The sequence below is a fragment of the Dama dama genome, chromosome 23, assembly GCF_033118175.1.
Source record: "Dama dama isolate Ldn47 chromosome 23, ASM3311817v1, whole genome shotgun sequence".
Classification (NCBI taxonomy): domain Eukaryota; kingdom Metazoa; phylum Chordata; class Mammalia; order Artiodactyla; family Cervidae; genus Dama; species Dama dama.
Genome location: NC_083703.1, coordinates 80,706,435 through 80,731,041, shown reverse-complemented (window position 1 = coordinate 80,731,041; position 24,607 = coordinate 80,706,435). Strand labels below are relative to the sequence as shown.

At 43.7% G+C, this 24,607-nt stretch overlaps 1 protein-coding gene and 1 long non-coding RNA gene across 3 annotated transcripts in view; one reads left to right on the top strand and one right to left on the bottom strand.

The window, feature by feature from the left end:
* Positions 1 to 401: 401 nt before the first annotated feature.
* TSHZ2 (teashirt zinc finger homeobox 2) overlaps positions 402 to 24,607 on the bottom strand; it is a 480,973-nt gene continuing 456,767 nt past the window's right edge. For both annotated transcript variants that reach the window (XM_061127530.1, XM_061127531.1), the window contains exon 3: positions 402 to 8,402. Coding sequence is in view for 1 of the 2 variants with exons in the window: in XM_061127531.1 (XP_060983514.1) it covers positions 8,401 to 8,402 (2 nt within the window). In the remaining variant the exon portion in view is untranslated. The remainder of the gene's footprint in view (positions 8,403 to 24,607) is intronic.
* LOC133044601 (uncharacterized) lies at positions 14,159 to 20,847 on the top strand. The gene is made up of 3 exons (XR_009689999.1): positions 14,159 to 14,184; positions 15,317 to 15,414; positions 20,498 to 20,847. It is a non-coding gene; the product is annotated as an uncharacterized LOC133044601 (long non-coding RNA).

The window sequence follows — 24,607 nt, the reverse complement described above, 5'->3', positions numbered from 1 at the left end:
TCTGGGTCTCTCCATCATGTCGGTCCTCTCTGTTGCGTCCTTGAATTTGTGAGACAGCTGCCCACTGCCTCTGCTGAGATTCCATCATAAATTACTCAGGCACAAGCTGACTGGATCTGAGAGTCTGCAAAGGCAGCCTAGGAACTAAGCAAGGCAGCTGGCATTGGTTAAAAAAAAAAAAGATGAAAAAAAGAATCTGCTGGAGACAAGGGGAGATGCTAGAAGTGGGTCAGTGGGTCTGAGCAACAGAGAAGCCCACCAATAATCTCCTGGCGCGGCCTCCCTGAGGGTCAGCGCAGTTCCCCACGCCCTCCTTCCCCTCTCCTCTCTTGCCACCTTAAAAAAACACACATAGGCAGAAATCAATCCATCAAATGTCATTACAGATTTATTAAGCCTGATGTAGAAAGACATTTAACAGTAACATCTTCAGAAAGCATAAAAAGAGCACTTCTATTCAGTCTTGTGCTTTGAAAATCTAAATATATTTTTATCATATAAATAATTCTTTTCATGTTTTAAGTGCATCTGTGTTTTTTCTTCTTCTTCTTCTCTCCTTTAATTTTCATTTTTCAATTAGCCAAAGCGGAAGTCGTGGTTGACGGAAATGAAGCCATTTGCAAAGCTAATGGTGTTGGGAGGCCTGTCTGAGTTATACTGTATCAGCCCGATTTCCAAAAGGTGGTTCAGTGTCTGCAGCATTCAAATGAGGGACAGCCTCCAGCAAAATCATAATTGAACACACCCAGGTCTTTAATGTCAGCAGTTGAATTTCCTGATGCAAATTATGGTAAGGTTTCAGATGGGGACAGTCTATTTCCAATAACTCCTGAGTGGGTGTGAAAAAGACTTTTTTATTTTTTTTGACACAAAGGAAAGAGTTATCATGCTTAAGAATGTAAATAACACACGTATAGAAACCTTTTTGATGGAAATGAGGGGCTCCGTATAAACGTTGGTGAGGGGGTTGTTATTTTTTCACAATAGGTAAAAGAAGTAGTATCTATTATTTAGGGCTTTAATTACAGTTCTCAAAGTGGAATGAGTTTTCCTTTAAAAAAAACTCTTTAGAGGTAAAAAATAATGGCTTTTTTGATATAATTTTCACCTCCACCATCAGAAGTTATTTCTAGTGGTAAAATTGTACTTTTTTTAAAAAACCCTTCTCCTTTGAGAGATTATTTCATAGCTGCAGCATCAGACACACACATCTCGAGTGTGCCCAAACCAAGTCATTTTTATGCAGCCAGGGGCTGCTCCAGGGGTTTCTTCTGGCCTGATCTAAGTTATATGGAATGGCAAGACCAAATTGTTTAGAATTAAGAGGAAGGACAGGAGGCTGGCACCCGGGGACAAAAGGAGGAGCACCTTTTCTGAAAATCCCTGTGTTTTTTTTTTTTTCCAAAAAGCTGAAAAGCCGTCATTTCCGGGGGGACGGTGTGTCTTTAGGCAGTGACAATGCAGCTGAGCCTTTGGAAAATTGCAAATAGTGACTGCATTGAGCACTAGTATTCGGGATGATCAGGAGCAAAGGGAAGCGTGGTCAGCCAGGGAAAGAACTTTCCAGATCCCAGAGATGGAGGCTCGAATGCCTCTCTGTGATGAATCTGTTTGGCCACAGGGTGGTATAATTTTCCTAGCAGAAAAAAAATTTTTTTTCATTGCAAGGACAATTTATAATCATCAAAAACAAGTGAAACATGGTTTTGATTAAAATAGCCTGTTGGCTCAATAATTTCTGTAATTTTAAAAACATCCTTAATGCAGAAGAAGAACACGCCGATGTCAGGAATGGCCTGGGGCCCCATTACAACAGCAACCGAATAAATAAGGAAAAGAATTGCGAGGTCATAAAAACAAAATTAAGCTAATGTTTCAAATTTTGACAATTATGAATTCTTCCTCTAAGAAGACATTAAAAAAATGTTCAGGCACTATTAGATAAAATACAAAGAGGATAATTCTTACATGGATGAGTTTGCAGTTTTCCCAAGGGGTAAAGCATGCCTTTAAAGGAAAACCCTGAATTAGGACATTGATTCCTCCTTAAATCCAGCAATTGGATGGACTCATGCAGACAGACAAACTTGGTTCTTAATCGTTTCTTTGTAAACTCAGATCTAATTCTTTCGTAAGCTATTGAAAGAGAATGATCAGGAAAAAAAATTACAAGCATAATTTTTTTTTTTCCTATACAAAAGACTCCCCATTGTGGGCCAGTTTGGTAGGAAACAGAAACAAGCAAATATAACAAAATCTGTGTTCATACATGGCGATATAGTTAGTATATACAAATATGTACAGTATAAAAATGTACGGAAGGCTGCTGTTCTCAGACATCTAAGCTGCATTTTACACAAGGAAAACAGCCTGGATTTTCCTCCTAGTATACAGGCAAATGTAGTATATACAGCATGCAGGTTATAGAAAATTAGCGCGCTTGCATGGGAACATTCTACAGGTACGCTTGCAGTCATTTTTCTTTGAAAATGACGAGTCTGCTTTCCTAATATAAAAACGTGTTTGCCTTTCTTCACGGGCAAACACTTTCCTTCAGAGCAAGGTTGAATTCTCCCAACTCACTATGCCCTACCTCCCCTACTGCCAATTCCAAAAGAAAAAAAAAATGTCTAGAAGTAACATGAGGGGATAAATATATAACACAAACATGGTTGATGCCAAATTTCTTAAAAACCTACACATGCTCTGCAGAGTAAGAACTGGTTGACCAGTACGAAAGTTGTGTATAACCAACTACCCTCTTGATTTTTAAGGTGTTTGGAAGTTTCTGATGTACGCCGATGGTGCCTGGCTATTAGGAGTCAAAGTCAGAAGGGATTAAAAAGATACCAGTGTATCAGAGACCAAAAAGTAGATTGTATCCCCAGATATTATGACATTTAAGAACCCTGAGCCAAACAAGAATGGTTGCGTATGTCAGCTTTTTCTGATTTGCGTGCACATTCTAGCATCTGATGTATTATAAGCCAAAACATTATGCTACAAAGCTGGAATATTTCTGTTGCGTTGATCTCCATGCAGAATGAAAATAGTTTTTACATCTTCCCCGCAGATTGGTTGAGCCTAGTGTATTTAAAACAAAATATACATACACATTTATAATTCCTGAATGTTATCTGGGTCATTTAGAAAGTGAATACATTGCTGTACAAAGTCTTCATATTTGAGATATAATTGTATGACTGCTCAAGTTATGTAAATATAAGTCTTTGCCTGGGGACTGAGATCCAAATGTAGGTTTCAGGTCCAAGATAATTTAGTAAACGCATTGAAATTCATTTTCTGGAGGGGTTGAAGGGAGTGGTAGGGTTTTCTATTTAGAAAAAATTTTTTTCAAGTAATGCATGTGTTAGAATTTTTCAACTTCTCCTGGAGTTCTCACAGAAGGGTTAATATTTGTACTTCCAAAAGCAGTCTTAAGCAAATAAACATTGTAGAAGGGCTGTGAGTATTTAATTTTTTTTTTAATCAGGTTGCTTTTTTTAAAAGGCCTTAATGATCATCATGTGGCTATTGGTAAAATCATTTGTATGCTGAGAGGTGTCAGATCAGGGTGCCTTTACTTGCAGGAGCCATTTTACTTGGAATATATTTTTCCAATGGAAATGGACAAAGTTCTGTTGCAGAAATAACGTTCCACCTGGTACTAGCATTTTAAAACAGTCCTCTTCTAATCCATAAAACATTTCTAGTTTTCCCTGAAGCTTTGGGCTGCCTTGCGCATGAATAATTTTGGAGAAACACCCACGCCTGTTAGCCCATTGTTTGTGAAGTATTGGAAGAAGATTAACTAGAGCCTGGAAATTGTGTATCTGCGTCTGCTTCTGAATCTGTCACAGGAAACCAAAGGAGATAAGTGGCTTTTACTTTGGATGAAGAGGTAAAATTCCCCCATAGAAATTCTAAAGATGATTCACAAGTTTCAAAATGTTTAATGCTTCCCTACAATGGAAACATGTCTCTCTGTCTGTGGGGATGGAGATATGGGTCTCTTTCTCCTGCTCAATCTTTGTCTGAAAGTGTTTTGTGGATATTTTGAGAAAGTGCCACATATAGGAAGGGAGAAAATGAAATTAGCATTTTAACATCTCACAGGGGAAAAAATAAACGGAAAGTTCACTTGTGATTTTTTTTTTTTGCTGAATGCATGTTCAAAATAGATACCACTTTTTTGTTCTTTAGAACTACATGTGTACAATTGTGTGTTTAAAGCCTTCAATATATTTCCTTATTATTATTATTTTAGCATTCATCAGCACTCTTTGATTCTTACTGCAGAGAATAGAAGATAATGTGAAAGTGACATTTTTAATGTTTTTTTTTTAACAAAAAATATTTAACAAACTTGAAAAATGAAACCCAGTGAAAAAGATTTGAAAGCAGTCACATAACCTAGGAAATGACAGATGGGAAAGACACAGAATGCAAGCACCTTTTAAGGCCTTGTAATCTTTGGATTTACTGTGAAAAGTTTCAGAAAATTGTAGTCTTACTGTGGCACTGTCCATAGGCCCTGGAAAATTACAGTGAAAGTAAAATATATTCATGGATACACACATGAGCACGCACACTCACACACACCTCCTCACTGTTTAGTCAGTTATCTAAATGCTTCCCCCAAATGTCATTTCATTTGTTTGTTTTCAGCATTTCCACTCAGTTCAGTGGCTTGTGTCTGTGACATTAATTATGAAAGACTCCAACAACCGAGCAGGCACATTTTGGGGGTGAGGTTTAAGAAGTCTATTTATGACCTTAAATTCTGTGGGGACTGTCTGGACTATTCAATTTATTCTATGATTATGGTCTGCTTTTAGGCCATGACCTATTTTTAAACTATTTCCTCTCTGTATACTTCTCAGAAGGCGAATTTCCTATTCGGAAAGATTATTATTTGGAAAAACAGGTATAAGATGCAAATCGCATGAGGGGAGTTGGACCCTAATTCAGCTCCTCATCCAGGCGTCTGGTGTCAACCGCCTTTAGGTGTTGCCGTAAACACCCGAGGACCAGAATATTGTGTGAATTGTCCACCTGTATCCCTTAGCACCTAGGAGAGTGTGTGCATACAATAAATGCCTGATAACATCATTAAACATTTTTTTGGCTGCACCATCCGGCATACAAGTTCTTAATTCCCTGACTAGGGATCAAACCTGCATTGGGAGCACAGAGTCTTAACTCCTGGACTGTCAGGGAAGTCCCCGCAGACGCCCGCTAATATTTGTTAGTCAATTTGCTGAATAAATTGCGTTTCCTCTTCTGTCTCATGCTCCTGGTGTCTTGTCACATGTTGTACATTTGGTGAATTTGTTGAACTACAAAATGGGGCCAAATGCCTAAATCTGAAGCAGTCATATATGATTTTTTCAATAGACATTTCAGCTTGCAGCCTGTGGGTGGTCTTAGCTAGAAGGAGGGAAGGGACGGAAAAGCAGTCTCCTGCCTTCACTGATGCCAAGGGTTGGGGGCAGAATGGAGATCCTTGGGTGTTGTTTGCATGATATTTGCACGTCATTTTCCTGTCCATCTAATGTTCCAGTTCATCAGCACTTTATTTATTTACAGAGAGAGGAAGAGAATGGTATGAAAGCAGATAAAAACACTCTCCTGAGTTCCTGTTGTTTTTTCCCTCCAGGAGGAAGCTTTCTAGAAGCTTTCCAGGGCTTGCCAAATGAAGACAGGTCTGGTCTCTGGGAATATACTGAGCTCTGTGTGCATTTCACAGAAAGAGCCCAGATCTTGTTTCCTAAGGAGAGCATTGGCAGCTGTCCCTCTGCTGTGACATTTATGGTTACCAAGCAACGACTCATGAGTCTTACCAAATTTATAAATATTTTTGTCTCTTGCCTCCCACCCACCCCTCCACAGAAATTGCGCTAACAAAACTGTATAGATGATGTGTTGAAGCAGATGATTTATTTCTTTCTTAGAAGGGAAACAATTTCCATGGAGTTGAGAATCGCATTGTTTTCCTCAAGTTGGAGAAAGAGCTCAAGAATCTGCTTTGGGACGGTTTAGACAGAATCTGAATTATATCAGTTTATCTAATAACCCTGGGTTGGAGCAGGCAATTTTTAACAGCTTCACGAACCCCAGTGCTAATGCATTGATTTCCCTTTAATAGAATTTCGTTGTCGAAGGACAGTGCTCAGTAGAGTCCACCCTTCAATCTTAAGCCATCCGAAGACTGTTCCTTTCCAGTTGAGCGCCATTCATTTCTGGTTGAATAGGTTAAGCAAAGACAGACCTCGCTGTTCTCAATTCACTTTATGATCCTCCCATCATAAAAAATAATACCGGCACCTTGCTTTTCATGTCAGAACTGCATTTGAGCCGCTCTTCCCTATGCCCATGAGTAAATCCCGTAAAAGCCGCCCCGTTGTACTGTTGCTATTTTTCCTTGTGGGTGATTGATTGATGGATGAGTGCTGACACTTCAATGAAGCTATTTCGACTGCCATCTCAATCCGATGATGTGAGGGGTATATTTTCTGTCCATGCCTCATTACTTCAGAATGACATTCCTGGAACTTCATTTACTTTTTCCCTCCTTCCCCGAAGCGCCATATTTTTTCCCATCTAGGTTATGCATGCCATAAAAAAAGCAATTTGCTATTATATGTGGCATAAGGGCAACACTTTCTCTAGGAGGTAAATAAGAAGTTTTTTTTTTTTTTTTTAAATCCCAATGTTGAATTTAGGGATCATGTCAAAATTCCCAAAACAATTCCAACAGGCAAGCTCCATGAGAAGTGGTGCAGAGGATATATCTGGAGATATTTGGCTTCATTATGTTGTTGTTAAGATTTGACAGAGATTACCTTGGTAATTAAAGCAACAACAAAAGTGACTCTTTTGTTTCAGAATCATCTAGTTCCTAGTGTTGTGCCTAGAATAGTTTAAATATTTCACCTATAGCTGAGTAGCAGTTTACAACACAATCTAGACTTATTTGTCCTTTGAGAATCAGGAAATTCATTGTTTAAATGCAATAACAGATTTATCTATTATAGGTTGCTTTCAGTTGTATCAAAAAATGCACAACTAAACAGATCTATCTCTGCATTTCCAAACAGTGCACTAGATATACAAAGGTTTTAATAGTAAAGCATGCTCTTAGCTTTTCCATGTTGACTTAGGACCTGATTTTAATCTGTGTAATACAGTATTCCCGTTAATAATAACGTATAATTAAGACATCCGTTAAAAATCCATAACGTTAATTTAATGGAGAAAATCTAATACAGTTCTATTGGAATTTTTACGTTAAATTAACTTTAACGGGCTTTTAATGGATGTCTTAATTAGATCTCATTATTAACGGGAATATTCCACAAATTAAAATTGGGCCCTCAAAGTTTTAATGAAAAAAGTTGCAGGAACACATTTAAGATGGACACCCTATTTCATGCTTTCTGTTGCTTCTACAGTTAAGCTGTGTTTCCAAGCCCATAAACAACAGATCCTGGAGAAAGAAATTACCACAAAAGGCTGCTGCTGAACTTTCTACCCTGCAGTGATCTCATCTTCTTATTTTTTTCTGATTCTACATCTCCCCAATTCCCCCAATTGTCCCGATTTGCAGGTCTAATATGAAGTGGTGCATGCTCAAAACTATGTATTTTTTAACCAATAAAGATAATGATAATAAAGATGCGCACTACGGCATGGGAAAAAGTCACTGGCAGCAACACGGTTAAGCCTGACTATGTGAGCAACTTTCCCAGAAGATGAACATTGTTCAGAGGTTTTCTTGGCTCAAACTCTGGTTTAACTTAATAATTCTTCCACTTTGTGGTGATTAATGGCTCCCAAGTGCAAGGGCAGGACTGGGCAATCCAGGTGCAACTGTAATTGTTGCACTGAACAGAAACATTTCCTTTAGACAAGCGTTCCCAGAGGGGTTATAAATAGGAAACGGACATTATACCATGGCAAGTAGGCTTCCAAGCGCCTGCGTGGAGGGCAGCCCACTTGGACACTAGACTCTGAGTACTTGCCCTCGCCCGCCCTTTCCTGCCGAGCGGTACAAACCGACAGAACCAGAGCGCCAGTGTCCTCAGGCCTCCTTCTCCTTCAGCGGCGCTTTGTTTTCTCGTGGCAGCGGAAAGGGGGCCATGGAGACGAGGCAGCCCCGTTGCAGTTTATCAATGAAAATCTAATATTGTCCATAAGCAGAGAAGTGGAAATCAATACTTCATTACCAAATTGTTAGTGCGGATGAAGAGAAATGGCTGGGGTGATTTTTTTTTTTTTTTTGGCAGTCTTCTTAGAGCAGGGTGTTGGGAGGAATCACTGTCAGGAGAGCGGGCAGGTGCAGGGCTAGGGCCCGGTGTGAAGGGAATCCAGGCTGGAGAGTTGGAACTAAGGCATTTGTCCTGTAATGGGAACCAGACAACAGAAAAGATACATTATTTTCTGAGGAGCAGACTGGGTAGTCAAATCGCTCACCTCTTTCACTGGTATTAATGTTCTGCATAGGGTCTTAGTTAAGTCTAGTATAACATGATCAGTGAATGAGACATAGAAAGGAAGAGCTAACTTAGGGGAAAAAATTTTTTTTAAAATATGATGTATGGAAGACATATTTGAACACCTCTGTTTGCAGCAGCATTCTTCATCATAGCCAAAAGGGGGAAGCAACCCAAATGTCCATCATAGGATGAATGGATAAGCAAAATGGTACATCCACACAATGGAATATTATTCAGCCGTCAAAAGGAAGGAAATTCTGGCACATTCTCCAATATGGATGAGTCTTGAAGACATTATGCCAAGTGAAAATAAATCAGTCATAAAATGATAAAATACTTCACTTGTGTAAGGTACCTAGAAAAGTCAAACTCAAAGAAACTTAAAGCAGAATCGTGGCTGTCAGGCGCAACCTTTGCAAGAGGGGAAAGTCCTGGAGATGGATGATGGTGACGATTGCATAACAACGTGAATGGAATGTACTCAAAGCCACTAAACTTTACTCTTAAAAATTGTTAAGATGGTAAATGTTATTTTTTTTTTTTACCACAATTAAAAGTAAAAAAAAAATATGGTTTTTCTATTGTGAAGCTTTTTAAAAAATTAAACAATTAGCCTGTGGCCTCACCATCAGGATAGAGCTCCTATTTACTTTCTGCAGTACCGCCTGTAGTGTCTCCTTTTCCCACACACTTTTGTTAGGTTTACATGGTTGCCAGTGCCCATTGTGTAATGTTTTCCTCTCTATCCTTTCACTAGGAAACATCACTGTGAACAGTGGGATGAATTCTGTCACCTATATCATCAAAGTTTACTAAACCATTCTTGTGATGTTGGACATTTAATTCGCTTCCAGTTTTATTCAACAATATTAACTGTGATGAACATCTTTGTGTCTAAAACCATTCAATATGTTCAGATACCTTAATAGACTTACGTTTCCGAGTCAAAAGACAGCCACATTTTTCGTGGTGGGAAAGTGCTTTAAAGTACTTAATGGGCTGAATTTTTTTCCAGATGTGTGCTATCTGATGGCTGTAGGAGTGCATATAATTCCCATCAGTTCAATCTGGGCAGCATTCCTTGGTTACGCGTTATTTAGTGGTTGTGCTCATTTTAATGAGGAAAAAACACCGAGGACGTATATTTAATTTGTCTTTTGGAAAAGGAAAATATCCAAGTTCGTAGTAGAACAACAAAGACAAGTTGAAAATTGAATGGCATTTGATGTGTGCAGAGAAACTGAGTGAGAAGTAATCATAATAGACTTTATAAAAGATTCCTTGGTAAGAAATCATAGGACTGCAATACTAGCAACCAGTATCATATACCTACCAGATGCCAGATGCTACATCCACTACCACTAACCCTTCAAACAACTTTGTTTTAAAAATGAGAGCGGAAAAGCCTCAAAGAGGTTAGTGACTTGTCTGAAGTCCCACAACTAATAAAAAGTAGTGGGCGGCTTTAAACGGAGGCAGTCCCATTCAGAAGCTTCCATGCTCACTCAGGCACCACTGTCAGGGGAAGGAATCATTTCCCTCTGTCACTGTTTGCATTGCAGATACGAAGGGTCCCAGCAGTCTTTGGTCTGGAACCCACCCGCTCCCCGGCAGGTCTGGAAACGTGAAGGAGGATGGTCACATGGTTGGAGGAGGAGAGATGAGTCAAAGAAAAAGAAAGTAGAGGCTAGAAACTGCAACAGCATGGGGCTTCCCAGGCGGTGCTAGTGGTGAAGAATCCGCCTGCCAATGCAGGAGACACAAGAGACGCAGCTTCAATCCCTGGGTCAGGAAGATCCCTTGGAGTAGGAAGTGGCAGCCCACTCCAGTAGTCTTGCCTGGAAAATTCCATGGACAGAGGAGCCTGAGTCCGTGGGGTCTCAAAGAGTCAAACACGACTGAGCTCCTGGGAACACCACGCGCTCTACAGTAGGTACGGTAAGGAGAAGGCAGGGGTAGAGAGAGGAAAAGAGAAGAAGGAAAAAGAAGAGTTAAACCTGGCTTTCCTAAAGAGGGAACGCCTTACATCGTAGACAGGACGTCTGGGCAAGGAGGAGGTTTCACACACAGTCTGTCTGTGGTCCGTGGTTTCTCCTCCCTGACCTTGATGGTGATGTGATACCAGTCTTAGAGAACCTTATTTCAACTATCACTTCCTTGAAGCAGCTCCAGATTTGATCAACCCCCAAACTTCTCTGGTTGGATTTCTCTTAGGTCAAAATTTGTTCTGGGAAGGGGAGCAGGGAGAAAGGAAAAAAAAAAAAAGATTTTTTTACAGTCGCCTTCTTGGGAATTCACAGTACACATCATATGAAAGGCGCTGAGAAGTCCTGCAATTAAAGCCCAACCCAATCCAACATAATATACCTTTCTTTAACCTAGGGCTTCCCATGTTCGTCTGATAACCCTTCCCTTCCCTGTAAAACAGTCATAAGTGTACGTGAGTGTCATTTTCTGGAAAACACTTTCATGACAGACTCTTGTGTGGAAACAAATGAAGGTGTTTAGTTTCTAAGATCTCAGTCCTGACCTCATTATTGACTTTCTGTAACTCTCTGCTCAGGTTTCTTGACTTTGGGGGCCTCAGCATGAAAGGATCCTGCCGTCACGATAACTTGACATTTTTCTGCATGTCTAGTCTATGCTACCCCTCCGAGATCCATGCCTTACCTCGTGTCAACTTCATGATGCTGCAATGCAGGAGATACTAATGTCTACGCTTTCCAGCCTAGGAAATGGGGATTTAGAGAGGTGAAACCGCTGACCTGCAGCTACCTGGTTGGTAGTAGGAGAAAGGGTATCCAGATTCAGATTTTTCTGGTCTCTTAAACCCTGCCTCTTATCTTGCCTGTGATCGGTTGGTAATGTCTTAAAATGTGAAACACTAGCGTTATTAATAATTTACAGCCATTTCCCCAAGAGTGTCTGTACAGTTATTCAGTTAAATTCCAGATATGAGTGTCTTCTATTAAAACCTGACTATGATGCTATTTCTATCTGAGAGATCTCATATCCCACCACAACTGATGGAAGAGGTGAATTCTTTCAGGAGGTCAGTTTTTTATACTATAAGAGAATGACAAAAAGGAGGCCTGAATCGTGGGCCGCTTTGGAACAAGATACTCTTTTTCTTTTAAAAAGAATTTCCTATCTTAAAAGAAGAGAAACCTCTTTTTCCCTCTAGGTCTAAAGATGAGACCTGGCAGAAAATTAAAACTAGAAAACGAAGAGAAAGGGGATGAGAATGTGTGTTGTTACTTTTTTTTGCTGTTCAGAAAAGATTGTGTAGAATGAGTGAAGAACAAAGAAGCACATACTCTCGGTTGCCTTTCAAAGGATGCTTGTGTGCTAAGTCGCCTCAGTTGTGTCTGGCTCTTTGCGACCCCATGGACTGTAGCCCGCCAGGCTCCTCTGCCCATGGAGTTCTCCGGGCAAGAACCCTGGAGTGGGTTGCCATTTCCTCCTCCATTTCAAATGGTAGTTGAGGCCAAGTTTTGCTGCTGCATGAGTTTTTTGCCTTAATATGTTCAGCTAATACTATAAAAATAAACCATAAATAAATAAAAATTGTAATTACATATCGAAAAAGTCATTGGCAGTGTTCATTAAGCAGAGTTTGTGAAGGAGAGCCAGGCGAAAAGATGCAATTATTTTTGTATTAATACAGAACCATCAACGGGTGTGTAGAATCACATACACTGTACTTTAATTTGGCCACGCTAGAATCCTGCCCCCCCCCCCCCCCCCCCCCCCCCCAAGCAAGGCACTCTGGCTGGCTCTCCTTCTCTCTGCGCCCTTGCTGGGGGCCTCCTGCCTTCTTTCTTCTCTACTCTGGACTGTGCTTAGTCGATCAGTAGCGTCCAACTGCAGCCCGCCAGGCTCCTCTGTCCATGGGGATTCTCCAGACAGGAACACTGGAGTGGGTTGCCATGGCCTCCTCCAGGGGATCTTCCCGACCCGGGGACTGCACCCAGGTCTGCCGCCTTGCAGGCGGATGCTTTCCCATCAGAGCCTCCAGGGAAGCCCCCTGTCCTCAGAGCTGCGTTCTTGTCCGAAGAGGGTGTTTGGGGACGGCTGCCCTCATGGGGCGCCACTAGCGCCTCGCGGTTCGGGACCAAGAACGCCAGACATCTTGCAGTGGGTGGGACAGAGTCTCCCAAGGGAGTAGTGACCTTCGTCTTCACCACTTTTGAAGCCTCCGTAGGCTGGCATCGCTCCTCTTTGCTACTGCTTACGTTCGGGGCCAGACAGTTCCTTGTGGGGGGACTGTCCTGGGCATGGCAGGCCTTTTAGCAGCATCGCTGGCCCCTACCCACCGGGTTTCGGTCTCATTCCCACTCACGCTCGAGTTGTGACAACCCCAGATACCTCTAGACTTTGCCAAATGTCCCTTTGGAGGGGGACAACGTTATCACTGATTCGGAACGTCTGACCCGTGGAAAACAATTCTATCCTTTGAGCTTAGAACCTCAAGCCACTGCACCACTGGCGTCTGGACGTCTCTGCGTGAATAACTCACAGGTGCCCGAAAGGTCCGTTTGTCCCACCGCGGTCGCGTTTCCTCTCCCACTTCTCTCTTCGTGGGAAATGGAACCTCAGACTGCTCAGCTGTTCCTGCGGGACAGCGGGGTCGTGCTTGGCACCTCGTCATAACCTCCCTCGCCAAAGTCGGTGTCCGTCTTCACCCCGCGTCCCCCTGATGGCTGGGGGCCCCCTCACTGGCGGCTTCTGTCCACTGTGTCCCGTGGCTCATCTCCCACCAGCAGGTACAGCGAGCTTGTGAAAACTGGCAGTGGATGAGGCGGTCCCTCCCCGATCCGCCCAGCTCGCGGGCCTTCCGGTCCTCTGCGCACGCAGGAAAAAAGCCCCGTTTGTCTAAGACTTCCGGCCTGATCTGTCCTGCCAGCTCTCCAGCCTCACCTGGGTCTGCACGCCTTAGCGGTGTCCCGAGAGCACTGGCCTTTCATTTGTCAGTAATTTCATTGTCTGTGTGTTTATTTTCGGCTGTGCTGGTCCTCGTTGCTGCGTGGGCTTTCTCCAGCTGCGGCGCGCGGGGCCGCCCTCTGCTCTGAGCCTTGCGGGCACGGGCTCTGACCGCGGTGTCTTTCCCGCCGGGGATCCGGGCTCCAGGGCGCTCGCTCGGCTTCAGCGGCTGCGGGACGTGGGCTCAGCAGCTGTGTCCGGGCTCTGCAGCGCGATGCGGGAGCTTGCTTGCTCCGAGGCCTGTGGGATCTTCCCGGATCAGGGATGGAATCTGTGTCTCCTGAATTGGCAGGCGGATTCTTTAGCTCTGAATCACCAGGGAAGCCGCAACTCTGGCCTTCTGACGGTGTATGAAACGGACCTCCCTGTCTTTCCGCACGTCCTTCCCTCCACCGAGAATGCTGTCTTCTTATTCTTTGTTTGGCTAGCACCTTCTCATCCTTGAAGTCTTCGTTTAAATGTCATTTCCTCAGAGAAGTTTCCTCCTCCCCACTGAACTTGGTGCGGTTTCTTTGTTATAATATTCTACCTTTTATGTTGTCCTTCTGGGACCATGTCGACTACCGACATCATCATATATGTAAATTTTAGTTTGCATATATGTGTCCACCTCCCACTCTGCCTTATAAACCCTAGGAAGGTGGGGGCTGTGTGCATTGCATACGTCGGTGTCTCAAGCATGTTACCCGATGTCCTGCACATGGTAAGTACTTGATAATATTTGTTTAGTGAATGAATTTTGAGAGGTAATAATTTGAAGTCTTATCTCTTCAAACACGAAAAAGAAATTTTAAAATATTTATACTAAAACAATACGAAAGAAAAAAATACAGATTTACGTGGAACCCTTCTTCTCGAATTCTATGAAAGGGACCATGTAAAGAAAAAAAAGAGAACTGACTTAAAAATTAGTTTTTAAGAAAACATAAATGGACATCAAGAGGATTTGCCACCTCTTTGGTGCTTTCAATGTCAAAGAATAACTTATTCTGCCATTTTAAAGCAGTTTGTGTGTGTGCTTAGTTGCTTAGCTGTGTCTGACTCTTTGGGACCCTGTGGACTGTAGCTCAACAGGCTCCTTTGTCCATGGGGTTTTCCAGGCAAAAATACTGGATTGGCTTGCAATTTCTTTCTCTACGGGGTCTTCCTGGCCCAGGGATCAAACCCTTGTCTCTTGGGTCTCCTGCATTGCAGGCAAATTCTTTTACCATTGCACCACCTGGGAAGCCCCATTTTGAAGCAGTTTACATTTTTCAAAGCACAGTCATATATATATATTCTCCGCTGAAATATATAGGCTAAATATTAGTAGCCACAAAGATAAAGAGTTTAAATAATTTGCTCCCATGGGGATTAAATGATGGGGTTAGGACACCTGACTCCTAACTCAGGGCTTCTTGAAACTATTTGGTTGAAAATGAAAAAGAAGAGACTGAGATATAAATGCTGAAGATATGTGAAATGTTTTCTTAAAAAACACTGACAAGGAGGCCAGGTAGAAATGGAGACAAGTGATTTTAACTGTGTAATCCAGGGAGAAATCTGCAGTTAATATTTTTTTTTCAAATTGATTTTACAATTTGAAAATCCAAATTGGCTTACCTACATTGATGAATTTCATCATTAGTGCTTCACCTAATTTTTCCTAAGAGAAAACTGTGCGCAGAAACCCTTAAACTTTGGTGGACCAATTTCAAGACTTTGAATGAATAAAATAATTGCTCAAATGTATTGAACACATTTTATACACAGCTTCATGTGAGTAGGTGGGTAATATTTTAAAAATACCATCTTGATGTGGTCTTGCCTTTAATTAATTTCTTTCTTCCATGCAGTTTTCCAGCCATGGGAAACAGAGACCCAGAGTGGTTGCTGGGAAAGGGAGGTCACAAAAGAAACTAGAGATACAAGGAAGTGTCTGAGTTTCTGAATGGTGAGAATGACTTTCTATGTTATTTAGTCATCAGTTGTGTCTGACCCTTTTTCGACCCCATGAACTGTACCTCGCCAGGCTCCGTGGTCCATGGGATTTCCCAGGCAAGGGAAATCTGGAGTGGTTGCCATTTCCTTCTCCAGGGACCTTCCTGACCCAGGGGTTGAACCCACGTTCTCCCCCATCTCTCTCATTGGCAGGCAGATTCTTTACTGCTGAGTTGGTTGTGACTGTTAATTTTAGGCCCACCACTTATGTATTATTTTCATTAACTATTTTAATTACCCAATGGGGTATCCAGTATTACAGAGGAAAAAGACTGGTTTAAATCATCACCGTCACTTTTGCAAGGTGACATGGTAATCAGTGGAATTGGCTATTCCAATATTCAATAGAAATATGTATGTTTTGTATCTCAGAGCCTTTATTTTTAACCAAGAAACTAACCATTCCTGATGTTGACTCTGTGCCCATGAGACAACACTTTTTGAAAAAATTTGTTTGTTTAAGGGGCTTGATTAGATCCTTGAAGAAGAGGAGGCAATGCTATTATTGATCATGATACTATTACTGATCATGGTAGTCTCCTCCGTGGGACATCTAAACGCAGACAACATGCAGGTCATAGTCGACACACTAGAAAATCTCACCTTTTGAACTTCCTCTTTTAAAGCACAACTTGTGATAAATCAACCGTGTGTCTAGAATGCATGGTGTATGCTTCATGACACAAACCTGGCTGTCAACTGTCCGTAGCCTTAAAGCTGGGGGAGACATTTCCATGCTTTTTTTTTTTTTTTTTTTTTAAATCAGTGCCAGAGCAAACATCTAAGTCGACCGACCTCTATCCTGTACCACCAACCTCCAGTGTCTAATGGAATGGGAAAATTAGAAATAATTTTTAAAAACAAGTTCCCTTTTGGTCTACTTAATGGGCAGCCCTTGGAATGGTTTGAAATATCCTCACCATGGTGTGCAAGATGGCTGTTAAGGAAATTGGCAGAAACAAGGTGACATCTAGGAGACCAACAACAGCAGAGACGTCAGGCGAGGGGACGCGGGGCCCTCCGGGGTGGCGGGGGCCCTGTCACCGGGCGTCATCCGGCCCTTGGCTGTGTGTCAGCTTGGAAGATTTCCATGGCAGCAGAAAAGCTTTTCCTTAAAGCACACGCCTCAACTTCAGGCTACCCAAGTAGTTAAGAAGCGGAAATAAAAGAAATGGCATGAGGGTTTGCCCTCTGAAAATCTCTTGACAACTAATGATGGGATTATGAAGTCTTAACTGCCGTACAGTTATCCCTAATTATAACCAAAGGTACGTCAGTCTAAATAAAAATGATAAGGCAGAGAGAGGCGGGCTCCTCTCCCTCCCCCCAACATGCTTTTTAACATGAATTTCTTCACAGTATGATGCTTTGACAAAGCTTGGATTGAATAATTATTAAAAAGAGATGGAGCCCAGTGTTAAGCAAAACACATTTTTTGCAGAAAGGAATGGTTGAATTTTTTTTTTAACAGAAAGAAATGGTTTCAGTTTTAAATATTTGGTTCATTATGAGATGACTGGATGGCAGCACCAACTGAATGGACATGAGTCTAAGCAAACTCCAAAAGATAGTGAAGGACAGGAAAGCCTGGTGTGCTACAGTCCATGGGGTCACAAAAAGTCAGACACAACTTAGTGACTGAACAACAATAACAAAATTATGGGAACCTCCTATTATCTTTTTTGCACTCTATCACAAAATCATGTAAGGAATTTATTCTAGACAGTAGGTATCAGGAAAAGTGTGGCTTATTCTTAAATCCTGGTATAAATTTTATTTATGGAAAAGGCCAGTCTCAGAGTGGATCAAGCTTTCATTTTTGCTTTCACTGCTAGGGAGTTCAGAGTCAGTTTTGTGGCCCAACCAACCATTTGGACAACCTCTGAAGGGACCAGTCTATATCCATTAGCTTCTCTTCATAATGTCTCTCCATTTTCCTTTGCCATTTTTGTTAATTGTTTGACATTTCCATTTATTACTTGGGTGACATTAGGGGAAATGACTTTTTTTCTACTTAAGTTTCCATATCTGCAAAATCAGGATGAAAAGAGTATCTTTTACAAATGATTCCTGGCTTACAGTAAGTGCTCAGTAAAATGTAGACTTAAAAAAAATGATTTTCTTTTATGATTTTATTGCATTGCATACAATATGGTATCTTAAAAGTGCTATTGAATAATGTGTAGAATAAATAAAAAAATACGTGTGTAAAATTCTGCTTATGTGTTGAAAGTAAGTAATCATTGGATCTTGGAAAATGGATTATTCCTTTCTACTGGAAACTTCAGAAACTAAGTAGAGAGAGGCTCTTTAGTTCAGGCATTAAACATATGTTGAAATCAGTTGTCAATTCAGGTGTGAAGCTAAGAAAAGTTTCCCCCTTTTATAAAAAAAGGATAAAATAGCATTTCAAAACACTTGATGTGGATATTAAGAAGATGAGAGTAGAACGCAGGCATAACACTTGCCATTTTACTAAGTGCTCATTATAAGTTGTGCACTTAACAACGATGTTGTTTAGTTGCTCAGTCGTGTCTGACTCTTCGCGACCCCGTGGACTGTAGCCCGCCAGGCCCCTCTGTCCATGGGATTTCCCAGGCAAGGATACTGCAGTGCGTGCCATTTCCTGCTCCAGGGGGTCCTCCCGACCCAGGGATCGAACCTGCATCTCCCGCATTGGTAGGTGGATTCTTTACCACCGAGCCACCAGGGACGCCCTTTTACATTAATCCCTGACTATGGATCTCATTGTCCCTGTTTATTAATGAGAAAACAGAGGCTTGGACTGGGTAAGAACATCAAGGTCAGGTAGTAAGCAGCAGAGCAGCATTTGGACTCAGGTCTGTATGACGTCAAAGCCTGCTCTCCAGCCAGTACTTACTGCTGTCAGTGGAACTAACTAGACTCTTCTAAAGACACATTGCTCAGTAAAGCTATATCCTGAAAAATGATAAGGACTGAAAACCCATCTGATGGTTATCATCCTTACAAGAGATAAATTAAAAGGGTGGCAAAGATCAGGAGAAAATCCTGACAATGGAAAGGGAAAATACCCCTGGTGGTTTCAGTGTTAATTATAATTTCGTGTTTGGCAATTATGTATTTAACATTCGATAATTCTCATGTATGGCTGCTTTTGGTGCACGGTCATACAGGAGAGAAAGGAAGCAATTTTTCTGTACCCATTTTTATTGAGCCACATTCATATACTCCAAAAGGGTACTTAAATTGTTTCAAAGAGGTCTAGATGCTGGCAAACACCACCATCAACAACCTGGACAGCTTAAAGTCCACACCGCCGGAGACATGATTCACAATGGAACCCATCTTCTCTAAGTGGGAGCGCAGAGCCGAACGTTATTTATTACAACTAACTTCCAACCAGATGAGAGTCACTGCGGGGACACAGCTAGGGGACTTCACTGCTGCCTAAATGTGAGTTGTCTGCATGTTAGGAAGACCGGTTTGCCCTCCAAGTATGGAAAATGAACGTTGGAATAGTTTTTACCGCAGTGGTTAGGTGTTATCTAAGCCCATGGCGGCACTGTTTGTGATGAGTCTATACTGGGCAAGGAGGTGAGTGGATTGGAAACCACGTGTAGATAAAAATTAAGGCAAACTCTCCCATATTTGAAGAAGTCTCCTTTCCTGGAACGATTATTTCATTCATACCCACTCTTGGTCTAAACCTCGTGTGCTCAGTCGTGTCTGACTCTTTGCGACCCCATGGACTGTAGCCCACCAGGCTCCTCTGTCCGTGGGATTCTCCAGGCAAGAACGCTGGAGTGGGTTGCCATTTCCTCCTCCAGGGGATCTTCCCAACCCAGGGATGGAACCCAGGTCTCTTGCTTCTCCTGCATTAGCAGATGGATTCTTTATTACCACCTGGGAAGCCCTTTGTCTGAAGCTTGACTTCAATTGTTTTCTTTAATTCTTAAAATAATCTCCAAAGGTAGCTCTTATGAACCTCCTTTTCAGAGGTCAGAAAACTGAGGGACAGAGATTTAAGTAACAGGATCAAGACCGCAGGCCTGGGAAATGGCAGACCTGGGATTTGAACCAGGTTTTTCTGTCACCAAAAGGCCACACTGTTTCATAATGATAACCCATTACCCTTTACTGCTTTGATTGCAACCAATAGCTACCAATCCTCACAACAGATTAGGAAGATAGGAGTGATTATTTCCTGTTTACAAATGAAGAAGCAGAACTTCAGGAGGTTAAATTGAACGCCTACCCCCCCGCCCACACAAATATTTCCTAGTGAATCTGGAACAAAATTAAGATTTGTCTGGACTTCAAATCTAGTCTCTCATCTGACTCCACCCGTGTCCTGCAAAGTACATCTGAGTGGCTGGAGATGCTCTAAGAACAACAAAAAGGATGCTCTTTTATTCAGTCATTTACCGTTTAGATGGAGCCCGCTCAGAAATGTCAGGCTCCATCCCTCCTCACAGGCTTTGCCGCCCTCCGCCCCCACCCCCCGTCCCCGCCCCCACCCCCGCAGTCTCCTGGGCGGGAGGCTGCCTCTTATGCCTCTGCCTGGGTAATTCCTGGGGCACACTCACCTACGGGCTTAAATATCACGTCCTGAGAAGGACCTTTCCTTCTCTCAGAAGCTAGACTAGGTCCCCAGACTTCCACTCTTGCCCTCCACTCGTCGTGAATAACATGTTGGTTTGTGTGAATGCGGTTTCACGCTGGCCTCGCCCACCAGCCTTGAGGGTCTAGGAGGGCAAGGGTAGGGCTGCCTTATTCACGAGCCTCCGAAGCGCCAGTCCAGGTCTGGCCCCTGGGGTTTCGCTCCATAAGGAAACGGGGGCCTCCTCTTCATGCCTGTCCGCTGCTTGAGCCTCTGTGGAGTCACAGACGTGAGGCTCAATGACCCCGGGGGGCCTCCCTGCCTCCGCCAGACGGTGACACGGAGGTCCCACTTTCATGTCCACTGGGTGGGTGATGGTGAGAAACACCTGGTATTTATCAGCCCAGCATGTTCTTTCTTTTTTTTAAATTCGTATTTCTTTATTTGGTCTTAGTTGCAGCATGCGAACTTTCAGTTGCGGCATGTGGGATCTCGTTCCCCGACCCGGGATTGAACCCAGGACCCTTGAGCTAAGCATGGGGGCTTAGCTCCCAGACCACCAGGGAAGTCCCAACTCCGTATGTTCCCGATCTGGAACCCAAGTGTTTAACCAGCGACATCTGTTCCAAGTCAGTCCTCGAGACAGGTGGTCCAGGCTCAGAGCTGCTCAGCAGGTCATCCAAGTTCACAACCAGCCAACACGTGGCCCCCCTTGAGTTATCTGGCTGCACCCAGGCCTCTGAGTGAGTTCTCCGCGCTGGCCCCGAGCCACGGGGCCTGCCTGGGAGCCTGTCAACACCAGTGCCCGGGCCCCAGGGATCCCCAGAATCTGCCGGATTCTGCCTCCGCTGGCCTGGGGTATGGGCTGGGAGCTGGGGCTTTAAAAAGTTCCCCAGGGGATTCTACTGTGCCGCTGCGGCTGAGAACTTCTGCTCTAATGTATGACTGACTGATCCGTCCATTGCTGCCGTTTATCGGTGAACCGTTCCTGCAGGGCCGGGATACACCACCTGACTGCAGAATTCTACTACAGCCGCCCTCACTCTCGTCTCTCTCCCTCCTCCCCCTCGCCCCTCGCCCACTCGGAAACCTGCATTTCTACTTAGATTAAATCCCTCACAACACGTGCAGATACGAAGCAAAGCAAACCCCAAACAGCGGGAAGCACCAGTGTTTCTAAAGTCGACGACCCTTATTGACCAGTCCCCACTCAAATGGTCCAGTTACAAGACCGAGTGACCAAACTTCCTTAGGAGGGAAGAATTCATGAGACCGTCAGTTTCCTGGGGTTTGTTCATTACTTTGCTCCTCAGTATTACCAACAGTCGCTATGATCGGATAATGAGGATTCACCTTTGGCCAGGTGCTCTGAGGCTGCGGGGGGGGGGGGTTGGTTCAGAGAGCCCCCCCACCGCCCCCACCGGAAAACGAAGCCGTACGATGAATGGTACCCCTCACAGAGGGTCAGTGGACCCAGAGGAACGTGCAGCGGCTGGTCACGGCGGTGTAAGAGGCGCCAGGCTTTGCGCCCCTTCCTTTCCTACTTGTCAGCCCTGCCAGGGGACCCTTCCTTCTTGAATCCAGTTTGTGCTCTGAGAACACACAGAACCAGGCTTGCTTTCTCAGAGGAATTCAAGGCTTTCCTCCGCCCCCGGATCAGCTGTTGAGGAGCAATGCTATGTATTTTAAATGTCTTCCTTACAAAAGTTACTAGAAAACTTTCACTCCTTCCAAGCAGAGCTATAAACAAAGTGTGGCGTGGACCTCTCCTCTTCTGTGGAAGGCACGTTGATGAGAAGCTCATGTGGAGGGTTTCCATAGCGACCAGCTGCTCCCTCTGAGCCAGGGGCAGGGCAGTGGTCAGATAATGACGCTGGTGTTACAGGAATCATGACAAAAGCTTTACTGACAAGCAACGTGGAAGCCAGTCTGACGGATGGTACCGTGTGCCCTCAAAATTCATGGTGATGACCTACCCCTGGTAGGTGGGATGTGGCTAGATTCGGAGCTGGGGTCTGGAAAATGGGTATTCAGGTAAGCTGAGGCCATTAGGGCGGGCCCTATGCAAGCTGACTGGTGTTCTTAGGAGGTAACGAGGCCCTGGGTGCGCACTCGGAGGTAAGATCGAGTGAGGAGGCAGGAGGGGGCGGTCGTCTGCAAGCCAAGGAGAGACGCCTCGGGGAGAGCTGCCTGCCGCGCCTGGGTTTGGACATCTCGTCTAGGAACAGTGAGGAGACACACTTCTGCTGTCACAGCAGGTCTGTGGCATTTTGTTGCCGCAGGTGGGAGACCTCAGCAGGTCGGTGCTGTGGCGAAGGTAAGCAGGTGATGGAAAAGTGAGTGGGGTAGGTGCGACTGTTGTTAAGAAGGGCCCGGGAGGTCGCTTGAGAGCTGACCTTTGACTTAAGACCTGAAAGATGAGAGAGGGCGAGCCACGGGGACCTGGAGGCTGACCTGTCCCGTGAAGCATCCGTAGTAAAAATCCCCAAGCGTGGGAAGGGGCTTGGGCCGTGGAAGGGAACAGAATAAAGGCAGCCCAGACGGGCAAAAACCAAAGTTAGGGCTTCCCTGGTGGCTCAGTGGTAAAGAATCTGCCTGCAGCATAGGAGATTGGGATCCCACCCCTGGGTCGGGAAGATCCCCTGGAGAAGGGAATAGCAACCCACTCCAGTACTCTTGCCTGGAAAATCCCACATACAGAGGAGCCTGGAGGGCTACAGTCTGTGGGGTTACAAAAGAGTCACACACGACTGAGCAACTAAACAACAACAAAGAAACCACAGGCTTTTTAAATCAAGAGATTCTTAACCTTGGATGAGCATTATAGGAAGGCTGGAGATGCCTGGAATTTTGCATAGAAATTGTTACACAAGTTGTTCAAGTTTATGGCAAAGAAGAGACATGATACCATAAGCAAATTTTGAATTTCTGTGTATGTGTGTGTATGCATTTGTAAACACACACTTGTTTATTTTTTCTGGAGAGAGGATCTGTAGCTCTCATCAGATTCTCAAAAAACTTCTTGATCCAAATATGAGTTTAGAATCATCCTTCGAGAAGGAGGAGTTTTAGGACAGGGACTCCTGAACCAGGCTGCGATTCAGAAATAGTCTGGGACATCGAACGTGCTCTCTGTCTAGAGAGTTCCATTTCTCTGAGCTTCCCTCCTCCAACCCTGGTCTCTTCTCATCCACCTCCAAAGCCTCAAGTCTACCCAGGACCAAGAGAATTTCTTAAAAGGCACTAAATAAGTGGTCCCCAACGTGTTTGTATGCAGGATTCCCTCAATATCTGCCTTTATGTGAGGAGGGAGCCCCAGTGCCAGCCTAAGTTAATCTTCATTATCACATAAGTGGCTTCTCCCCTCCTGGTTTTAAATTAAGATGCACTGGACAGTCTCCTTTCTTCACTTCACACACACAATCGGCCAGCAAGCCATTTTAATTAGCCCTCTTCTATTACTAGAGCGCAGGGGAAAAATACTCACGGCTGGTCCAGAGGACCCCGAGCTAAGAAATCATTTAATTTGCTGTTGTTTCCATAAATCAGGGCCCAGTCATCAATTTCACCACATATTTGAGAGCACATGTTATTGACAATGTGTTCGTGGAGAAAAATGGAGTTTGCTGGCAAAGTTGTTCCATTTTCTAAAGATTAAATTGTTCATTGTACAGGCCGCCATCTGCCCTCCCTGGAAGAGATTTAGTTGTTGGCAGAGGCATTCAGAAATCTCGAAGACAAAGTTAAATTTCTTTTTCTTTATTGCCACGCATAACGAATGGCAAATTCATTCATTCACTCATTCATCTATTCATTCAACACACAGCAAGTGTTTCTTTTGTGATGTCAGCTAACCTCCTGGGGAAAGATCGTATGTAGCCCTGGAACTGAGTGATAATTCCACAGTCTTCATTCTTGCCTGGGACCTCCAAAGAGTTGGCTTTCTGTCCCCCATTCTACCTGCATGCCACCAGGGGTCTAACAGAATTATGTGAGTAACGCGTTTCCTCCTCCAAGAAGCTTCTGGTCTGTAGAGGATAGATGAAGCACATGCTAACACAACCCACACCTTGAGCAAAACACAAAGGAAAGACAGGACGCAAGGCTGAGTGGAAGCTTCATGGAAGACCTGAGTAGAAGAACTTTCAAGAACCTTCACATACATACCATTCTCTTATACAGACGGGGGACTGTTGAAGAAGCAGCGGTTAACACCCCCATTTTACAGGTGAAGCTATTGAGGCTCAGAGAGATGAGTAAGTGGCTCAAGGTCACAAAACTAGTCAAGTTTGACGTGAGAGCTCAGACTGTCCGTTGGGATGTAAGTCTGACCCCTGAGTCACATAAAGCAGGGACTCAGAATCCCTCAGACTTGGCGCAGTTTAAGCCCTAAACCGCTTCCCGTGACCCCCTGCCAAGCTGCATCTGAAGCTGCTCCTCCCCGCTGCATGACTCCTCTGGGGCTATTAACTTCCCTTTGTTCTTCACACTTGATGAGCCGTGCTTGTTTTGGTCATGACCCTGGCTATTCTTCTTGGCCATAATTTGGATCTTTATTTTTCAG